The sequence below is a fragment of the Drosophila elegans genome, unplaced genomic scaffold (genome assembly GCF_018152505.1).
Source record: "Drosophila elegans isolate 14027-0461.03 unplaced genomic scaffold, ASM1815250v1 contig_183, whole genome shotgun sequence".
NCBI classification, from domain to species: Eukaryota; Metazoa; Arthropoda; class Insecta; order Diptera; family Drosophilidae; genus Drosophila; species Drosophila elegans.
The window spans coordinates 4,813,478-4,830,758 of NW_024545550.1; the positions used below are offsets into that span (position 1 = coordinate 4,813,478).

Genomic DNA, 17,281 nt, shown 5'->3' on the forward strand with positions numbered 1-17,281 from the left:
GCTGTTTATATTTGCGGGAATAAGGAAAACATTTGTGGATTGTTGTTAAATTATTGGTAGCAATTCTTTATTCAATTTAAAGTGTTCCAATTGACTTTGTCTTGAGTGTCTGGTTTATAAAATACGATATGAACATTATCTTTACGATGGGTCTAAAAATCGTCACCACCCGCAGACGACACAAAATATATAACAACCTATAAATGTATATAAAAAATGATGTTCATTCTCTCTCAGATTGTACATAATTTAAACTACGTCTAGTGCCGGGGGACAGACACACAAAATAATAATAATGCACTCCTCTAAGGTGTTGATGTTGTGGATGGTGATATGTATGCTATATACAAAATGACATTGGGAAGCATCAGTTGCACTCGATTTATTGCTCGGCGTCTGCCTCATCTGTTGTATATTGTTTAGTTGTTGTGTATATATTTGGGTTTTATATAACTTAAGCACTCGTGTCCCTTCGATATTTGCGCACAACCCGAAACTGAGCCCTACAGCTCGTCGTGTTTGGGTCCGGAGAACTCATCGTGCGAGATGAATCCGTTCTTGTCCTTATCCTCGTGCTGGAAAATCTCCTCCACCAGCTTGTCGTTCTCGGCCAGCATGTTCTTCAGCTCGGCAGAGTCCTGACCCTCGACGGCGGTCATCTGCTTCTTCAGATATTCGCTGACCTGTGGAGCAAATTAGACCCAGAGTTAGTTATGTTTTTACAGCATGTGTTAGCAGATCGAAAAAAGAGTTTTATTGTGTCACAGAAAAAAATGTATAATCAATTAAACACTTTTTATATTCACAGAGTTTTCTTATAAAAAATACCTCTGTTTATTCATCAAAGGAAAATCGTATATTAAATATTAATAATTTTGATCTGTGAATATAAGCTCATAGTTATCACATTTTTCTGCTTAGGGGTTAGTAACTTATCCCACGTCCAACGGATATTTCAGTGTAGAGAGACATATATAAAACAAAAGTGCGATCCATACATAGACGATTACCTCTTCGCGACTCAGCTGCTTGTCGGCATTATCGTCGATCTCCTTGAACACATTGGTGGTGGGCGGGGCGTTTCCGATGTTGATCAGCTCCACATCGAACAAGAGGGTGGCCTTGGGCGGGATCACATTGCCGGCACCCTGATCACCATAGCCCAACTGGGGAGGAATCGTCAACTTGCGCTTCTCACCTGGTTTCAATTAAAAAAACAAAAAAAGGAGACCGAAATTTAATTTTTTATTTTTGAAAAATAATATTTTCAGCACTTACCCACGCACATGTTGAGCAGACCCTGATCCCAGCCCTTAATCACTTGGCCGGCGCCCAATTGGAAAGTGAAGGGCTGGTCGCGGTCGAAGCTGCAAAAAAAAAAGGAGATACAAATTGTTAGACGCTTGTTAGCCACAAAGTTTCAAGTGCTTACAGGTGTCGAGGGACAAACACCCACCGTAAGCCGAAACAATTCATCATTTCTTTATGTCATGTCCCTCCACTTTTTCAGCAGTCTATAAAAATTATTTATTTGATGGTCTCGCTAAGCGAATTTACTTTAATTTGTTTAGCGTAAAAACAAGGGGATAAAAGGCAAGGAGCTGCTCAGGTATGCATGAGAATGTCGCCCCTTGAGCTTGATGTATGATGTGGCACAGTTGCAGCCCATTTGATGATGATTGTGATATATATAGAAATGGATTCACAGTATCTTAGGGGTGCAAATGGAGCCATAAACACGTTGTAAAATGCCTTTTATAGGCCTGCATTCTTAAAAGCTTTACTCATGGTTTAAATTGTAAATTTTTTGCAAATTTTAAACACTAGGGATGAAAGCCTGAAATTATTATTATTATTATTTTTAATTATGTGTGCGAAGAAATGCATCTACGTTGAAAAGAATAATGAGAATATTAATATATTACCGTAAAAGATAAAAAATGTTGTCCGTAGTTTTGAATTTTTAATAAATTCTTCATTCTTTTCGGAGAATTTTTAACCATATAAATGTAATTAATAAAATCTGATAACTTTTTAAGTAAAGCTAATTTTTTTTTATTATTTATAATAAAATCGAATTCCTACTAACTGATGTAAGTTATTCTTATGCTCTTTTTCCGAATTTATTTGTCTTAATACCCTCCTAAATCGTAGTGCTTTTAATTTTTAAAATCTGCTTAACTTTTTTTAAACATTTAAAGGCCAAACAATTCCTTCACAAACTTTTTGAACCCTCCTGAGATCTGAACTTGGCAATTGAAATGTGTCGCCTGGGCCTCCTGACTGCAGGAAAAGTTTTATATATTTTTTTTTGGCAACTCTCCTGTTGTTCATCATTATATTATTATTGTTGTTTGTTAAGAAAGTTGTTTGGCTGTTATGTTTTTAAGTGGCGCGGGGAAATGTTGCTTTAAACTTGTCGGCGATCCCCGTTTAAAAGTCTGGAGTGAAGGAGAGTGAGAGGAACCGAGACAGATTATTGCACTTGAGGCCGGGAAAAGGAAACAAATGATTAACCAGGAGTCACCCACATGGGTGGGAAAGTTCCTAGAGCTTGTCTGTTAAATATTTTATGTGCATCTCCTGGGCATTTCGCAAACATTTTTACATGCTCTCCGGCTGTTGTTTCAAATTCGGGTTCAAGTCACAATGATGATGGGGCAAGTGGAAAGTGGAAATGCGGCAAGTGGCATGCGGATTGCCGCTGAATAATCCACCCAACCGGGCCGAAAAAGAAAAAAAGTAAATAAATGGTAGCAAACACACATGCACGACGGTTAAGTGTGACTCTGGAGCGTAACCAAAGTGTCGTCGTCGCTGTTTTTGTCGCCGGCTTTCGCTCAAGTGCAAATCTCCTGATGAAATAAAAAAGCGTAAAAAATTTGTATCCCTTCCTCCTAAAAATGCTGGGGGTGTGCTCCTATGTGTGTTTCGGTTTGTTTTCCAGGGATTATGCGGCATCTAAGACACCTTGGCGGCTTGTCTTTATTCTGGTGTCGCTGTCTGTGGCTGTGAATTTTTATTGCATTATTTTGCATGAATTTCTAGTAACATGTGAAACATTTTATGGAGTCTCCTGTTTTGTGTGTGGCATTCTTCTTAAGCTACTGAGGTGCTTTTAGCCTTGGAGTGTTTACTCCTGAATCCCCGCTAATTTATGCGATTTGTGAGGCTCAACACAAAACATTTATTTGGCTTTGTTTATTTTCTTCAACAATATTGAGTCCGTTTCCAAAAAGATATGATAAAACGACATCCATTTCCGGAAGTCAGTCCTATTTAACGAAATCAAATGCTGCTAATTGTGAATTATTTTTTGTTTAACAATGATGTTGATTTTATGATAAAAGCTCTGAACTTTTTGTACGTTTATTTAAAATTAATAAAAATCATATCTGATTTATAATAGCCCCTGCCAACATTTCCCTCAAAAAATTTAGTTTCAGCCCATTTAACGCCCAATTTAACCCAAAACCTTTAATGAAAACCGTTTAAAAACGTAGCTGCCGAGTCGTAAATAAATTAATAAAATCGTTTAAACGTGTTGATTGTTTCAGTCAGCACCGTTGACCCTCCTCTCCGGACTTCCGCGTCCTTCGTCCTCTTTGTCCCCCTGAGGCAATCAAATATTTATAAATTACCGGACAACGCAAACAAAAGGTCAGCTGAGATCAGACCTGAACTCACTCGCAGGTGGACAAACAAGTTGCAATTGCAGTTGTTATGCAATTGGCTAAAGTCAAACAGAAATTCATGGATATTTTGCAAGTGTTTCGCAGGTTTTTCCAGCTCGTCTCTGGCGGCGCATAGATTGTGGTTTAAAGGGGCTCTGCTCTGCTCATATGTGTGTTTATTTTTGGGGGGTTTTATGGCCAGCACATTATCATAAAGTCAAGCAAAGAATGTAAACTCATTCATCCACTCACTAAATATTTAATAAGTTTCGATTTCATTCTTCCACGGCTGATTCTGTTTTTCTCGTTTTGTATCCCAATCCCAGTTCGAATCCATGTTGGTATCCGTATCTGCGAATTGCGAACCGAATCCCAACGCATCGCATAATTTAAAATGCAGCTCAATGGGCGACCAAACATCCGTTTGGAGTTTTACGTGATTCCGCACCACGGGTGGTGTTCGATGGCAGGGGTTTTTGGGTGGCATATGGCCACCCGAAAATCATACCACGTCACTCCGTTGACTCCAGACACATTCAATCCAATCAAATTGAATCCTTTTGGGCGGCTCCCTTGATGACCCCGTTTTATGTGTCCGGCCAAGAAAAGTTATAAAATCAAATATGCAACCGCAATTCCTTCACCTTCCCGCTTCTAGAGGCCTCCCCTTTGGGGCGACAAGTTGCGATTAACGTGCACCAAGGACAAGGACTCCGCCAGGGCCTGTGCCACTGGATTTCTCTCTGAGGGAATGGTCAACGTGCGAACAATTCACACAAAAAGTCTAAAGTTTGAACAAGTTTGCTCCCCTGCACTGAGACAAGAATATTTAAGACTGAAGGCATGATTTTAACTAACAACCAAATGTTTTCATTCATAGAAATCGTATTCTTACAAAAACAGAGTTGTTTTTTTCTTAAATCTTTTTTGATCTTTGCTGAATTTACAAATTTAAGGTTTTCATATTATTTATAACCAAAAAATCTGAAATGTATATTGCTAATTTTTAAGACTAAAATCTAAAATATTTAATAATACCTGTATAAGAATTTACAAAATACGGGTTTATCACGCCAAATAAACAGTTAAACTATTTATTCTTATTCAGCTTTGAAAATTTGCTCAACTTGAAATATTATTTTTTCAAGTGCCGAGACAAGTACTGCACGGGACACCCAAATTTATGCCCCAGCTGGCGGCATCACGTTCGTACGCCCTTAACACAACCCCGAAAAAAGCTGCTGTAAATTGTGGAAAATAAAAATTGCAACCGTTGAAGCTCATTAATTATTTAAACTATCTACAATTGTGTCTGAAGGGGGCCAGGCAAATATATATTCGAGGCAAGAGTTGCCATAAAAGTCAGACGGCTGTTGCAGTTGCAGAAACAGCAGCACTTGATTGCTTCCACATGGTAATGAGCTTTAGATTTAGTGGCCATCTTCAGCGCCGACTGCCACTCCAGTACTTTGTTGACTTTACAAGTGTTTTGCCCCCAATGGTGTCAAGGTTTTTTGTGGTCATTCAAGCAGAGCTTAAGGTCTCCCCCAACTGCGATTTTCCCCCCTCCATTACCGCCCCATTCAAGGTTGCCCAGAGTAAGCTAAAACTTTCACTTTGATGCATTTCTGCTTGCTGCTGTTTTTTTACGCACTCTGCTTTTGGACATTAAATGGAACTTGCTGCAAAAAAAGAGGTGACAAAGGGGGGAAAATTTTGGGAAGTGGATGGGTAAGAAATAAAAGGGGGACTTTGCACTTGGAACATACAAATCATGGCAGCCAGAAAGCGACAACATCGCAAGTTATGGCCCGATGCTTCAGGTAACTGACTTTTGCTCCTCTTTATTTTCCCCATTCCGGCTCTACTTCTCTTACTCTTGGTTACTCCAGCGTTACGTTGTCAAAAATTTGTGAAACATTTTTTGAGGACGCCAACAAAAGACCGACTCCTCTTTTCATATTCAAACTAACAGTTGCACTGAGAGGGATTTTACCCGAAAAGAAAGTCTCATAAAATAGACAAAAAGTATTTGAAATTTATTTAAACACGTCTTGATAGAAAAGGTATTAATAAATCAATTAAACTATTTCCATTGAAGCATCAGTCCTTGCCTTTTTATGGTTTTATTTTTGGCTGTTCAAACTTTCTCTTATACAAAAAATTCCATTATTAACATGTTAATTAAATGTGTCGCCATTAGGCGTGAATTGACCCAAAACACTATTTATGGGTACTTTCAAACGCACGAAGTTTGCTTCCAAAATTAGATAAAAAGAAAATATTTAAATATTTAAAATTAAATTATTTCCGTTCAACTTATCACTATTTTACTTAACTTTCGCCAAGTTTTCAACAGTACCTTCCTCGTTGTCTCAGCCAAACTTTAAAACATCACAATGTTTTGGTACTGGAACTCAAGTAACAAATTAATTTCCCCAGAAGAGTGACACAGCTTGAAAGGGCCACGTTGCACATGAAAAACTTCAAGGGGGCATATATCATAAAAGGTGAAAGGGAGTGGGGGTCGGCAGTAGTGTATTCATGTTACGCGTCAGGCTGATTAGAATATAGCGGCGAGAGACTAAATAATTTATGCGGCCAAAAGAAGGTCTGCGGGTCAAAAGTAGAGCTCAACTTGTTGCCAGAAAAACAAGAGACGACGCGAGAGTCTAATGAAGATGGGGAGTGAGGGCTGGAGTCATTGACAAACTGTGGTTGCACGTGACTTGGCCATGGCTATGACAGGTAGACTTGATGGACTCCTCAGCTCCACTGCCTCCTTTTCTATTTTGCTCCTTTCGGTGGAGACAATGGGATGATAATAAAAGCAGGCACGTGACAGGACTCCAGCTCTTGTCCCACTCATTATTGAATTAGTTATAGGAAAGAAGGGGAGAAGGGGAACCAAATTTGTAATTGTCCGAAATGTAAAATGTCTTTTATGGTCATCCAAGTATGTTGTAATCCTTTTTAATATCAATTAAGCACGAAAACCCATTTTCTGTTCTTTTATGCTTGTGTGCTTAGGACAGTTTTCATTTTGATTGGCGTTTCAATAAGCAATTCAATCGACCAAACCTGTCAAATACAGAAAAAATGTTCATATTTATCTCTCTAAAGGAGCAAAGCCTTTTCTCAAGTGCTCTTCAGGCAAAAGCTTAATTATCCCAGAGCCAAAAAGAAAGTGTAGCCAGCTTTCAGGTAGCTAATTTCCGCTGCAAGGAGACTGTATGGCCTAAAACACGAAATGGCAGGAGAAACTGTTCGCAGCTTCAGGCAAGAAATGGCTGAAAAAGATTTTTAGCATAAGGATACAAGAAGGTAAAGGAGCAGGAGCTGAGAGCAGGGGGAAGCTGTCGACATCCTTGACTGCACTTGACTGGCACAAAGTGCCTTGTTTGTTAGCCAAGTTTGAGGGCATTTAAGCCGCAGCAACAGGTGGCAAGCCAGAGAGAAAATGGCAGAGAGGACGCACTCTGATTGAGTTAGTTAGTTGGCCAGCTCTCTCCTGCCAGACTGAGCCTTTGCCACGCTAAATTTAACAGCAATTGCAAAACTTTTAAGTCCAGAGAAAGGTGAAAGAGGGGATACAACTTCCACATAATTTGCTACTCAGTGTGCAACCAAAAATTGTCTACCAAAACTCAAGGTAAGGCCCACAAGCAAAAGGACAAATTTTGCTACACAAAAATGTCCAATGATGGATGGGAAAACGAAATGTTTTCCGTTTTAGCATATGACAAAATGGGTTAAGCTGGGGTAATTCAAAGAGACTGGGGTTAGTCAAACGATTATAAAATCATTTCCCCTACGACAGAACCAATTTTCTGGTCATAAAATTAAATCTAAATTTGATAAGTAAGAGCAGAGTGAGTAAAAGGGTGGATTGATACACCCACATATCATTTAACTAATGCTACATTTATATACACTCATCAGGCAATATATCAGTTTAGTTAATCTAGTTTCTGTCCCTTATCAACAAGTTTTTGCCTCAGGTGATATTAATAAAATGCCTGATAATGAATTTTAGCGCTTGCCAAACGCTTACACGCACCGAAAAGATTTTGTTTAGGATGATGGGCAACAAGGAAGTTCATTTTTCGCACATGTGAAGTAATTTAATCCTTCAAGAGGGTTTAATTGCCTTTTCTGCTTTTGCTTATAGCTTTGGTCTTGTAGCTAAAATTTCACTGTTGCTTTCACTTACAGGATTTATTGCGCCCTTCAAAAGGGTTAAAAATGAGAACGTTGTTGAGAAAAAACGTTGAAGGGGGAAGCTTCATTGGGAATATACCTCAAGAAATAGCTTAATACTTATTTTAATTTCTTTCAAAAAAAATCAAAAACGAGTTCAAAACTTATTATATTATTATTAGTTTGTTAAAGAAACACGTCCTACTAATTAATGATTTAAGGTTATAACCAAGCGCGTGGTCATCTCTTTTCACCGGAAAATGATTCTTTGCTTAATGAAGCCAAAATTCTAGGGCCACGTCACTATACACACATATAACCCACAGAAATCGAAACAAAAAGCGGGAAAACTGAGATTGAGATGGGTTGGAAGAAGAAGGGGCGCATTCAGGCATGGAAAATGCACCAGCAGCACCAGCAACAAAAACAAAAAACAACAGCAGCGACAATGCAACAATGAGATCGCTTATCAGTTGGCGTCTAATTTACGGCAATGAGCCGCCGTGACGACAGACTGACTATGCAGCACCAGCAGCTTTAATCCCATGCGGGGAACACATGTATCTGCGAGTATGTTAATCTCCAATGGAAGTGAGTGTGTGCGTATGGAGATTACGGTCGAAATCAGCTTTAAAATAATTCATTCTGAACTTTGACATTTTCCGAAATTTTTTGGTAATGTAGAATAATAATTAAATTTAACTATCAAGACTGTCGCTTGCTTGCTATAAAGTAACAAAACAATTTAATGTTTATGTTTATACAAGTTATTTTTCATAACACAAAACTCACCTTGAGTCGAACTTCTTGCCATCGGCCTGCAATGTTCCGGTATAATGCATGGTGAGGGAATCGCCAGATTTCGACTTTTGATCACACACCTCCGGAGTACTGATCACCTCCACTTTCAGATCATCGCCGCTGACATGGCTGATGGCCACCACCAGAAGGCACGACAAAACGAGAATGGATTTCAACATGGCTGCAAGAAATAAAAGGAAACTTGATTATTAATAAGACTTTCAAAAAAAAAAAAGAAGAACGTGTTAAAACACTCGACTACAAGAAGTGTAAATGGGTCAATGGTTGATAATACTATAAAACACAGTCATCTTACGGAATATTGTAAAATATTTATACTATACGCAATTTATATTGAGAAATATGTTAATATTATCATTTTAATATGTCATTCACAAAATTCACGATGATTTGACATTCAGATTAACTGTTTGTTAAAATAAAAATAACAAAACTGCTTTTAAGTTTTAAAACAATTCAAATCCTTTTTCAGAATATAATATTCCATCAATAAATTAATAGGAACCAATCCAGACCCCTGATCTTTAATGTTTGACTAAAGTTTATATCCCTGGAATGTAAAAAAACAATACCCACCAACTCGAAACTAAACCAAACCACCAATGCTTGTCTTGGATTAATGTTGGCCACTTTTATACACCCAGATTCATCTTCACTATCATCTGCTCTCCATCATCTTCGCCTTAATCATCATAAAAACATTGCACAAGCATTAAATATTGAATTTAAAACAATTACCCGGAAAGGTGTAACACATTTTTGCTCAACAGTGTAAAGTTGAAATTGAATGGGTGGCGAGGGGCAAGCAGCGATTGCGAATGGGATGCGCGAAAGGCAAAAATTAGTCATTATGCAAATGTGCAATTCATTGCAGAGTGGGGAGCTGATTTCGACCAACCAGATTTGACCATCTCAACCAGCTGGAGGGGATTATGCAATCCAAAACCAAAGCCAAAAACGAAATTATTGCGCGTACATGGTAGCGTATGCGTAATGTCCGTCGTGGTAAATTCCAAAGGGATGTTTGTGGGTGTTTCTGGTTAAATGAAAGTTTTGAAAGCGCCTAGGTCACCCAAATAAAAAGAAACACAAAATAAATTCAAATAGCCGCAAAAAAAAACCTAAAAAGGCATACAAAAAATAAAATATGGTGGGACTTAATATAGTTGGAAAACTTTCACTAATGGAAAGGCAATGGTCAAGCCTCAATTACATACGTGAAATCGACATTACCATCTCTTGATCTTCCTCATCAATTGCTCTCTTTTGTTTCTGCTTCTTTTTCTTTATAAAGTGAACACTTTACTAAGTGAAATCTCTGCTATTTAAATTTAGTTAAAAGTGCAAATATATATTTTTTGTATTCTAAAATAATGTAAGTATTACTGATAACGACAAAGGCAAATACAAATTATGAGCTTATAACATACAAAAATTGCTCCTAAAAATGAATAATTTAACGAATAAAGCAAATTTTTTTAATAATAGTTAAAGTATGTAAACATCCTCAGCCTATATCAGTTCACTGTAGCGAGCGTCCATTTTTTTATTTTTTGGGCTTAAAACCTGTTGGGGCGATCCAGCTTCTTCTTTTCCGAAAGTATCTTTTTTGTTTTTTTTTGTATGTCTTTTATGAAAGGTTCAGTGAACTGGTGGTACGAAGTTTACCGTAAGAGTTCCAATTTACAGACCGGCGCTAAATGTTTTGGAAAATCTAGCCCTGAGCAACACGTCAGGAGTTTTCCTTCTTTTCCGAATAAGCAGTGCTAATTATTGAACCGATCGTGATTAGTCGAACAGCAACAATAACAAGTACTAGAAACCACCCGGCGATATTTTTTATTTCTATGGACTTCAAGCGATAAGCTCTCTTTTTCCTCTTTTTTCGTTCAGTTTTCTTGGGGCGTATGTGTATGCGTGGACTGAATATGAATGAAAGAGACACGACAGCAATGGCAAAGTACACGCTTTCTTTTGATTTCTCGAATTTTATTTCTTAATGAGCACATTTTCTAGATATTTACGCTAAGCCAAACACACGATTTTCGATCTGATGTTTGCAATATACCTTTTGTCTTCCACAGACGGATATCACTTGGTTCCGGCGGAAGGGCGGGGGCGGATGCAATGGGCGAACAACAAAAACACGCGAGCAAACGGCGAGAGGAGTGAAACCACGTCCGTTCCGATCGAAGTGCGGCAGAGAAATGCTGGAAGCGTCGGCGCAGTCGTTGGTTTACTACTCTCGACTCGAACACTGAAAAAAATCCTCCCTTAATTCATATTACAATTAATAGTTGATTCCTAGAAATAGTCATGTTGCTACATGCATTTTAAAGGCTGTCCAGCCTTTAATCCTGGCACATAATAAAAACAATTTTTATTCAAAACAGTTCTTATAGATCTTACATAATCATATTTAAAAACATTAATTTATGACTATGTTATAATTTTAAGAAATAAAATAAATAAACAAATTTTTTAAATACAAAATTTGGTTTTATTCAAAACTGAATTACTTTGGGTACAATTTTTTGAACGCACCCGAATTAAAAAAAAATTTTCTTTGGAGAGCGACTGAGAGAGAGAGGGATGGTAGTGTAGTGCGCCAATCTTAATCACACGTGGGAGAGCTGGAGAGAGAGTAAAAGATCGTGTCGCTGTGTCCGTTTGGTTTGGTTTGGAGCATTTAACAGTGGGGGGGAACAAAGAGAGAGAGAGAGACAGAGACCAAACGCACTTGTCCACGTATACGTTAGTAGCTTGTTTTGCTTCTGCCCAGGGGCGGGATCCACTGGATAAAGAGGCACAGAGTTACAGTGGATAACAGATATAATTTTTCTTATCAATAATAATACGTAAAAAAATGTTGGCTTTTTTTACAAAAACTATTATTGCACCCATATGGGAAGATAACCTCTAATAAAGGTTATTTTATTATAATTTCGAAAAGATTACTCTTGACTAAACCCGCTGCTTAAATTCTTTATATAGTTTAACATGAATTTTGATCTGATCAGAAGCAAAAATGTTCCAATGAACAACTTTTTAATAGATCTAGTTTTCCTCACTTCATTTACCGACTTGAGAATTTGTTTTTTTTTTTTTGGTTCAAAGATATATTTAAAATAAATCGTTTTAAAAAATTACAATTACAAATTACAAAATGTTTGATTAAATAAAACTTACAGGGAACTCTGAAGTATAATCCGGAAAGTAAGTTAAGTTTTATGTTTTTAAACTTTCTTTGAAAAAACATTAACCAAAAACCAAAACATATATGGAACACGAAAGGAACACAACCTGCTCGTACAATTTTTTTAATTTAACTAAAAGGAATTGCAACAAAGGATTCCAACTCAACAGTATGTTGCTGAAATGTTTTGGCTACAAAGTTGCCGAAACATATTGCCCCGCCCTCTTTTCCGAAGGCGCAGGCGCTTGATTTGTTTGTGGGTGGAGCTTGAAACAAATTGTTGATTAAATGATTGGAGAACATATTAAAGGAATATATATTAAAATTTACTTAGGAATAAATTTGAAACAAAGTCTTTTTATTACATTAATACAGCTGGAATTTATTTATTTATAATTTTTTAAGTTACATGTGGTAGGTACATCATCCATTTAGCAGTAATTTTTTCTACCATACTGTTGTATAGCACCGACGATCCAGTCCATATAATGCGTCACATTTGTGTTAACAGAAACGCTGTCGCAGGTCGAAGCCCCATAGCTTATAATACCGAACAGCACTGTCAGAATATTTCCGTTGTAAACTATCTCTGCGCTCAAAGGACCCCCAGAGTCCCCCAAACAAGAGTCACTTGTCTCACTGAAGGTACATATCTGGGATTCATCAACCTCTGAACTAAATTTTTTGTTGCAATTGCTACGATCGGTGTAATCTACAGTGGCGGTCTTTAGAATTTCGCTGAGTTCACTTTTTTTTGTAGCACCCCAGCCGGTGATGTTAAATGATGAAACAGTTTCCACTTGCTCGTTGACGATGAGGCAAATTGGCCTGACAAGGCCTAAAGAAAGAATTTTTAGTTCAGGAGTACCTTATTGGCTATCCCATTAAATTACCAGAAAACAGCACATCTCTGACCATGCGAAGCAGGGCTATATCATATTTAAGGGATCCAGCTTTGGGATATTCAGCGTGAACAATTTTTTTATCGACCTCGACTTCATGGCCCTGTGGTATGCATGTACCATTTCTGCAGTATAGCCCGGGGTTGTTAAGGGAGTATTCGCCCAAGCTAACCGTCCTGCAAAAGATGTTAGTGGATTATCTAGGAAAAAAAAAATTAATGCACATACGTATACTCATTTGATATGCAATGCGCTGCCGTCAGAACAAATTCTGCAAAATATTAAGAAGGTATCGACTCAACCAAAAATAAAATCAATCACTAATCTAAATACTTACTAGAGCTAATGAGCGTGCCGCCGCAAATCGTATTACTTTTTACCATAACCATCCACGGAGTGGATAATATTTTTGCATTACCACCTCCAGCAATCTTCGGACCTATTTCGTTTGCTTTTAAACACTGGGGTTCCAGCAAGTACGCCGATCCTTCCGTAATCTTAGAAAATAGACAGGCCAGAACCGCGATTCCCGCTATATAGACCTTCATGTTTTTGCCAAAACTGTTTGAGAAGCTTCTCGCGTTTCACTTACTTATATAGGATGCGTTATCAGTCACGTCTTGAGAAAAAACATTGAGTTTATAAGGTCAGAAATCAGAATAATAACATTAAATGTTATGATTTCATTAAAAAAATTAAGCAATTATAAAGCAAGATAACATATTTTTCTTCAGAATTTAATTTATTCTTATAATTTTAATTAGATTTGCTGTTAAATGACTGCGGTACCAAAGCTTCTTATGTTGTCAAAATTATTTTTTAAGACTAATTCTTGAGTTATACCTATTACGAACTTAAAAAAATGACATATTAAAAAATATTCTTTTTCTTAATTAAAAATTAAATTTGACATATGAACATCAATTTTTTTTTTTGGCATCCTATGGAGGGGTAATCAACTTAAATATAAATGAGTATTTTGTTTTAGATAAGCCACTGAGCTAAGCTCATGCTATATTATGTATTCTATCTATGGGCACTCCTATGGAAGTGTCACCCTTGGTTCGTTTACGCCCCACTGAGCGGCGACGAGTAATAGATAGATCGAATCAAATAAACGCAAACTGCCCAAATTGATTGAAAATCAGTTGAAATCAGTGTCGCTCTCAAAACGGTAGTGTGGTGGTCAAGAAAATAAAAGGCAATCTATAATGCTGCAAGATCAGAATAAAACCAACATGGCGAACCCATCCATAGGATACGCCCTTAAACGCAGAAACGATCGTTTTGTGGTCGAGCCAATATTGGGAATCGTAAATCCAGCTTATGAACCCGATCTGGAAGGAGATATATCCGCAATCAATAGAAAATGGCGAGTACAGATAATTGTTTACTTATATAATCAGCAGCAGTGTTTAAGATATAAGCAAGTTTGAAGCTCAGCTGTCTAATCCGATGTCAAAGGCTTTTTATTCTTATTATGACGGCAGACAAAGGCAGAAATTAAATTTTATTATTATATTTTTATTTTATTTTATCAAATAAAACAGAAAATCACTGTACTATATAATAAAATTAAATATAAGGTACTTCACATAAATCTAGATTTAAACCTTAACTTAAGCTAGAATCCCTTTACAAATTTAGTTTTGAGTTTCTTAGCAGGCGGCGGATTAAAATCGCACTCGATTATAGTATTCTGGCCAGGCATTAAAATAGAATGCTCGTGCGTCACCACAGACGGTTCCTTTTTGGGACTTAATAGTTGCTCTTTTATAAGCCCGTTAGCCCCAAGGACTACAACTTCTGAGAACTCCGCTGTAGTGGCGCCAAACAGCTTGGGAAGATTGGTTCCCGGCACCAGGTCGGGATTTCCCTCCGCCTCCTCTGGCTGGCTAGACAGTTGGTTTAACCAATTGGCCATGCGGCGTTCCGGCTCTAGTTGCTCATCCTGCAACCGCTCTTGTAACATTTCCTTGGTAACATCTCGCGTGTTGTCGTATTCCTCCATATCCCAGACATCCAGCAATCGGATCGACATCATGTCCGTGTAGTGAGACATCTGGTAAGTTGACTTTTGCCAGGATCCACGACTGATGCCCTTGTGCTTTTTTAAATTCACTTTTTTCGGATTGATATTTTTGTGTTTTTGCTTTAGTTTTTTTTTTGGTTTTTTTCCAGGCTTCTCTTTAACTTTGCTTTTGGGCTTCGACGTCTCTGGTTCTTGGGAGCTTTGGCTCTCATCATCTGTATCCTTTATACCATAATCTATTTCAATTTCCTCTACGATAAGAGGTTTTTCATCTGGTTGCGATCTCTTGGCGCTTTCTCGAAAGATATCTCTTATTTCAGGTATTGACTGGACTTCGGTGCAGCGGAGGTTTTGGCGTTGAACGCGCTCGTGGACGAGATTTGCATAGTAGCGGATAGCCTCGGTGGTGTGAAGTCCAGTTCTGATCTCTTGGACGTGCTCCTCTTCGTCTCTGAGCGTTAGTCTTTGGCAGAAGACATCACCCAAGCTGTTGGCTGTCAAGAGCTGAGCAAAAGCTTTGTCACTGGCCTCCTCCAACCGATGAAAGCGGAGTCCTGTTAAGCAGGTCTTCACTCGTTCCGTAAGATCAGCATAAACATCAACAAAACCTCTCAACCGAGCATCTGTTAAAGCTTCGTTTAAGCTCGGAGGAGCAAATGGGATAGCGGGCGAGAACATTTCATCCACACTTTTGGCCTTATGTCCTTTCAGCTGACAAATACGCTGATCTGTGGGAAGAACTCCAGCTAGAGCAATATACTCACTGCCGGCGTTGTCGCATGTGTCCATAAAACTGGGTGGATAGGTCATTTGATGCGTCCAAGTAACCACAGCACGATCAGCCAGTTTTTTACCCAAACATCTTATGTCCAAACAGTGGAGTTTGTGATTGCTAGCCACGTACAAAAGATTGGGATTCACACTCCTGGCCATGCAAGAGAAAATCTCGCAGTTCTTAGAGTGAAGGCTGCTGGCAAAGCACGGATTAAGTGGCTGATCGCATCTCGCATCCACGGTAAACAGAACAGGCTGTGAGAGATAATGGAAGGTGCTACCGCAAGCTGGCATTAGCTGAGCCCAAGTACTCGTGGTTTGTTTCAATCCTTTGAACAAGCAAACATCATGTTTGGCTATATCCTGTTGGGTCACAAGGTCCAGAAAACATAAAGAGCGATCCTGGTAAGCCAAGGCCAAGGTATTAGCATTACCCAACGATTGTGAGGCACTAAGGAACGGAACTTCTTTGCTGCTCAACTTGCTATGGCAAATCAATTCGTAGCTTTCGTCTTCCATATCCTCTCTGCGTTTCAACTCGTACAGGGACACTTCGTTTAGGAAGCGTGCCAGGAGCATTTGATCACTATTTCCCCGCCAACTCTTCAGGGGAAGGAGTTGAAAGAGTTCGCTGGAGGGCTCATCCATTTTAGCCGAATGCAGTGGATGCCACAATTCTGCTTCACTATTAATCTCTGAAAAGTGCAGATCCCTAAGCTTATCACCACTGACATGCATGGCCAGGGGGCCGCCACCTTCAAGTGTCAACGTGTTGAGATTTCCGCCTGTGTAGTAGTAATCGTAGCTGTCCCGGAAGAAGGCGTTTTCCTGCCGGGCAATATGCTCGGCCATCTCATATAGGCTCACATCATGGATCTCCTGCTCCTTTTTCTTCTCACGCTGTTTCATCCTTTTGGTGCCCTTATCAAAACTAGCTTTATAGAAGTGCAATTGACGCATCCATTCGTCGTAGGCATGGGGTCTTTGGGCGCAGACCTCCACGCGAGGAGTCTGACTATCTTGGGCCAAGAAAATTGGAAGTGGCACCGTGACCGAGCAGTTGGGAAAGTCCTGCGCCTCATCCTCGTCCTGTTGATGGAGTATTTGGCCCAGCATTCCAGTGTTCATAGCCGGGTAGGAAAAATGCGGCGCGTTCTCCAGAGTCCGTTGCAAATGCTGCTCTGGTCCAATCTCATCGTCTGCCTCTTCATCCTCCGGAAATTCCATACTGGATTCGAAACCATTATCGCTGGTTTTGGTCCTAAGCTGGGCACTAAATTTGGCCAAATTTTTAGCTTTTTGATAGCGTCGCGGCATACCTGCAAATCGATTATCTTTTAGTAAACGCAACTTAGGCACGTGTTTAAGGGAAATTTAAACTTGCTTACTGGCTGATGTTTCCTTTGTTCTGTGAAATCAGCGTTTGGGTTGTCAGAATTCCAGCACTTAATATGTTTATATGCTATTTATCTCTCAACATTTAATTAAGAAAGCCGAAGGCATGTTTGATGACTCTCTATCTCATAAGGCAGCTGTTTAAGCAGACCGTACTGGGAAAACAAAAAAATACCAAGAGTTTTGAAAAACCTTTTATTTGTACACTTAAAACAAAATCATGCGATGATGTGATTAAGGCGCTGTTTAAAAATAAAATATTGCTTATATTTTGGCTGCACGCAGA

General features: G+C 38.7%; 4 protein-coding genes across 5 annotated transcripts; 1 reads left to right on the forward strand and 3 right to left on the reverse strand.

Annotated features, from left to right (window-relative positions):
• Positions 1-39: 39 nt before the first annotated feature.
• Positions 40-10,920, reverse strand: LOC108143471 (FK506-binding protein 2). 2 transcript variants are annotated; one of them, XM_017267913.2, is made up of 5 exons: positions 10,765-10,920; positions 8,667-8,856; positions 1,279-1,367; positions 999-1,198; positions 40-683 (listed from the first exon to the last, which is right to left on the reverse strand). In XM_017267913.2, exons 2-5 carry the CDS (start codon positions 8,852-8,854, stop codon positions 504-506), a joined length of 657 nt encoding a protein of 218 aa, XP_017123402.1. In that variant the 5' UTR covers positions 8,855-8,856; positions 10,765-10,920; the 3' UTR covers positions 40-503. The 2 variants fall into 2 exon arrangements, with proteins under 2 accessions (XP_017123402.1, XP_017123403.1); XM_017267914.2 differs by having other exon boundaries at positions 1,011-1,198; positions 10,765-10,918.
• Positions 10,921-12,257: 1,337 nt separating this feature from the next.
• LOC108143343 (serine protease grass-like) lies at positions 12,258-13,343 on the reverse strand. Its single transcript, XM_017267663.2, has 4 exons — positions 13,132-13,343; positions 13,023-13,065; positions 12,786-12,970; positions 12,258-12,730 (listed from the first exon to the last, which is right to left on the reverse strand). Exons 1-4 carry the CDS (start codon positions 13,340-13,342, stop codon positions 12,324-12,326), a joined length of 846 nt encoding a protein of 281 aa, XP_017123152.1. The 5' UTR covers position 13,343; the 3' UTR covers positions 12,258-12,323.
• A 595-nt stretch (positions 13,344-13,938) lies between these two features.
• Positions 13,939-14,266, forward strand: LOC121466865. The gene has a single exon (XM_041707558.1). It carries the CDS (start codon positions 14,006-14,008, stop codon positions 14,228-14,230), a length of 225 nt encoding a protein of 74 aa, XP_041563492.1. The 5' UTR covers positions 13,939-14,005; the 3' UTR covers positions 14,231-14,266.
• A 91-nt stretch (positions 14,267-14,357) lies between these two features.
• LOC108143613 lies at positions 14,358-17,156 on the reverse strand. Its single transcript, XM_017268137.2, has 2 exons — positions 16,989-17,156; positions 14,358-16,919 (listed from the first exon to the last, which is right to left on the reverse strand). Exon 2 carries the CDS (start codon positions 16,915-16,917, stop codon positions 14,419-14,421), a length of 2,499 nt encoding a protein of 832 aa, XP_017123626.2. The 5' UTR covers positions 16,918-16,919; positions 16,989-17,156; the 3' UTR covers positions 14,358-14,418.
• Positions 17,157-17,281: the final 125 nt, after the last annotated feature.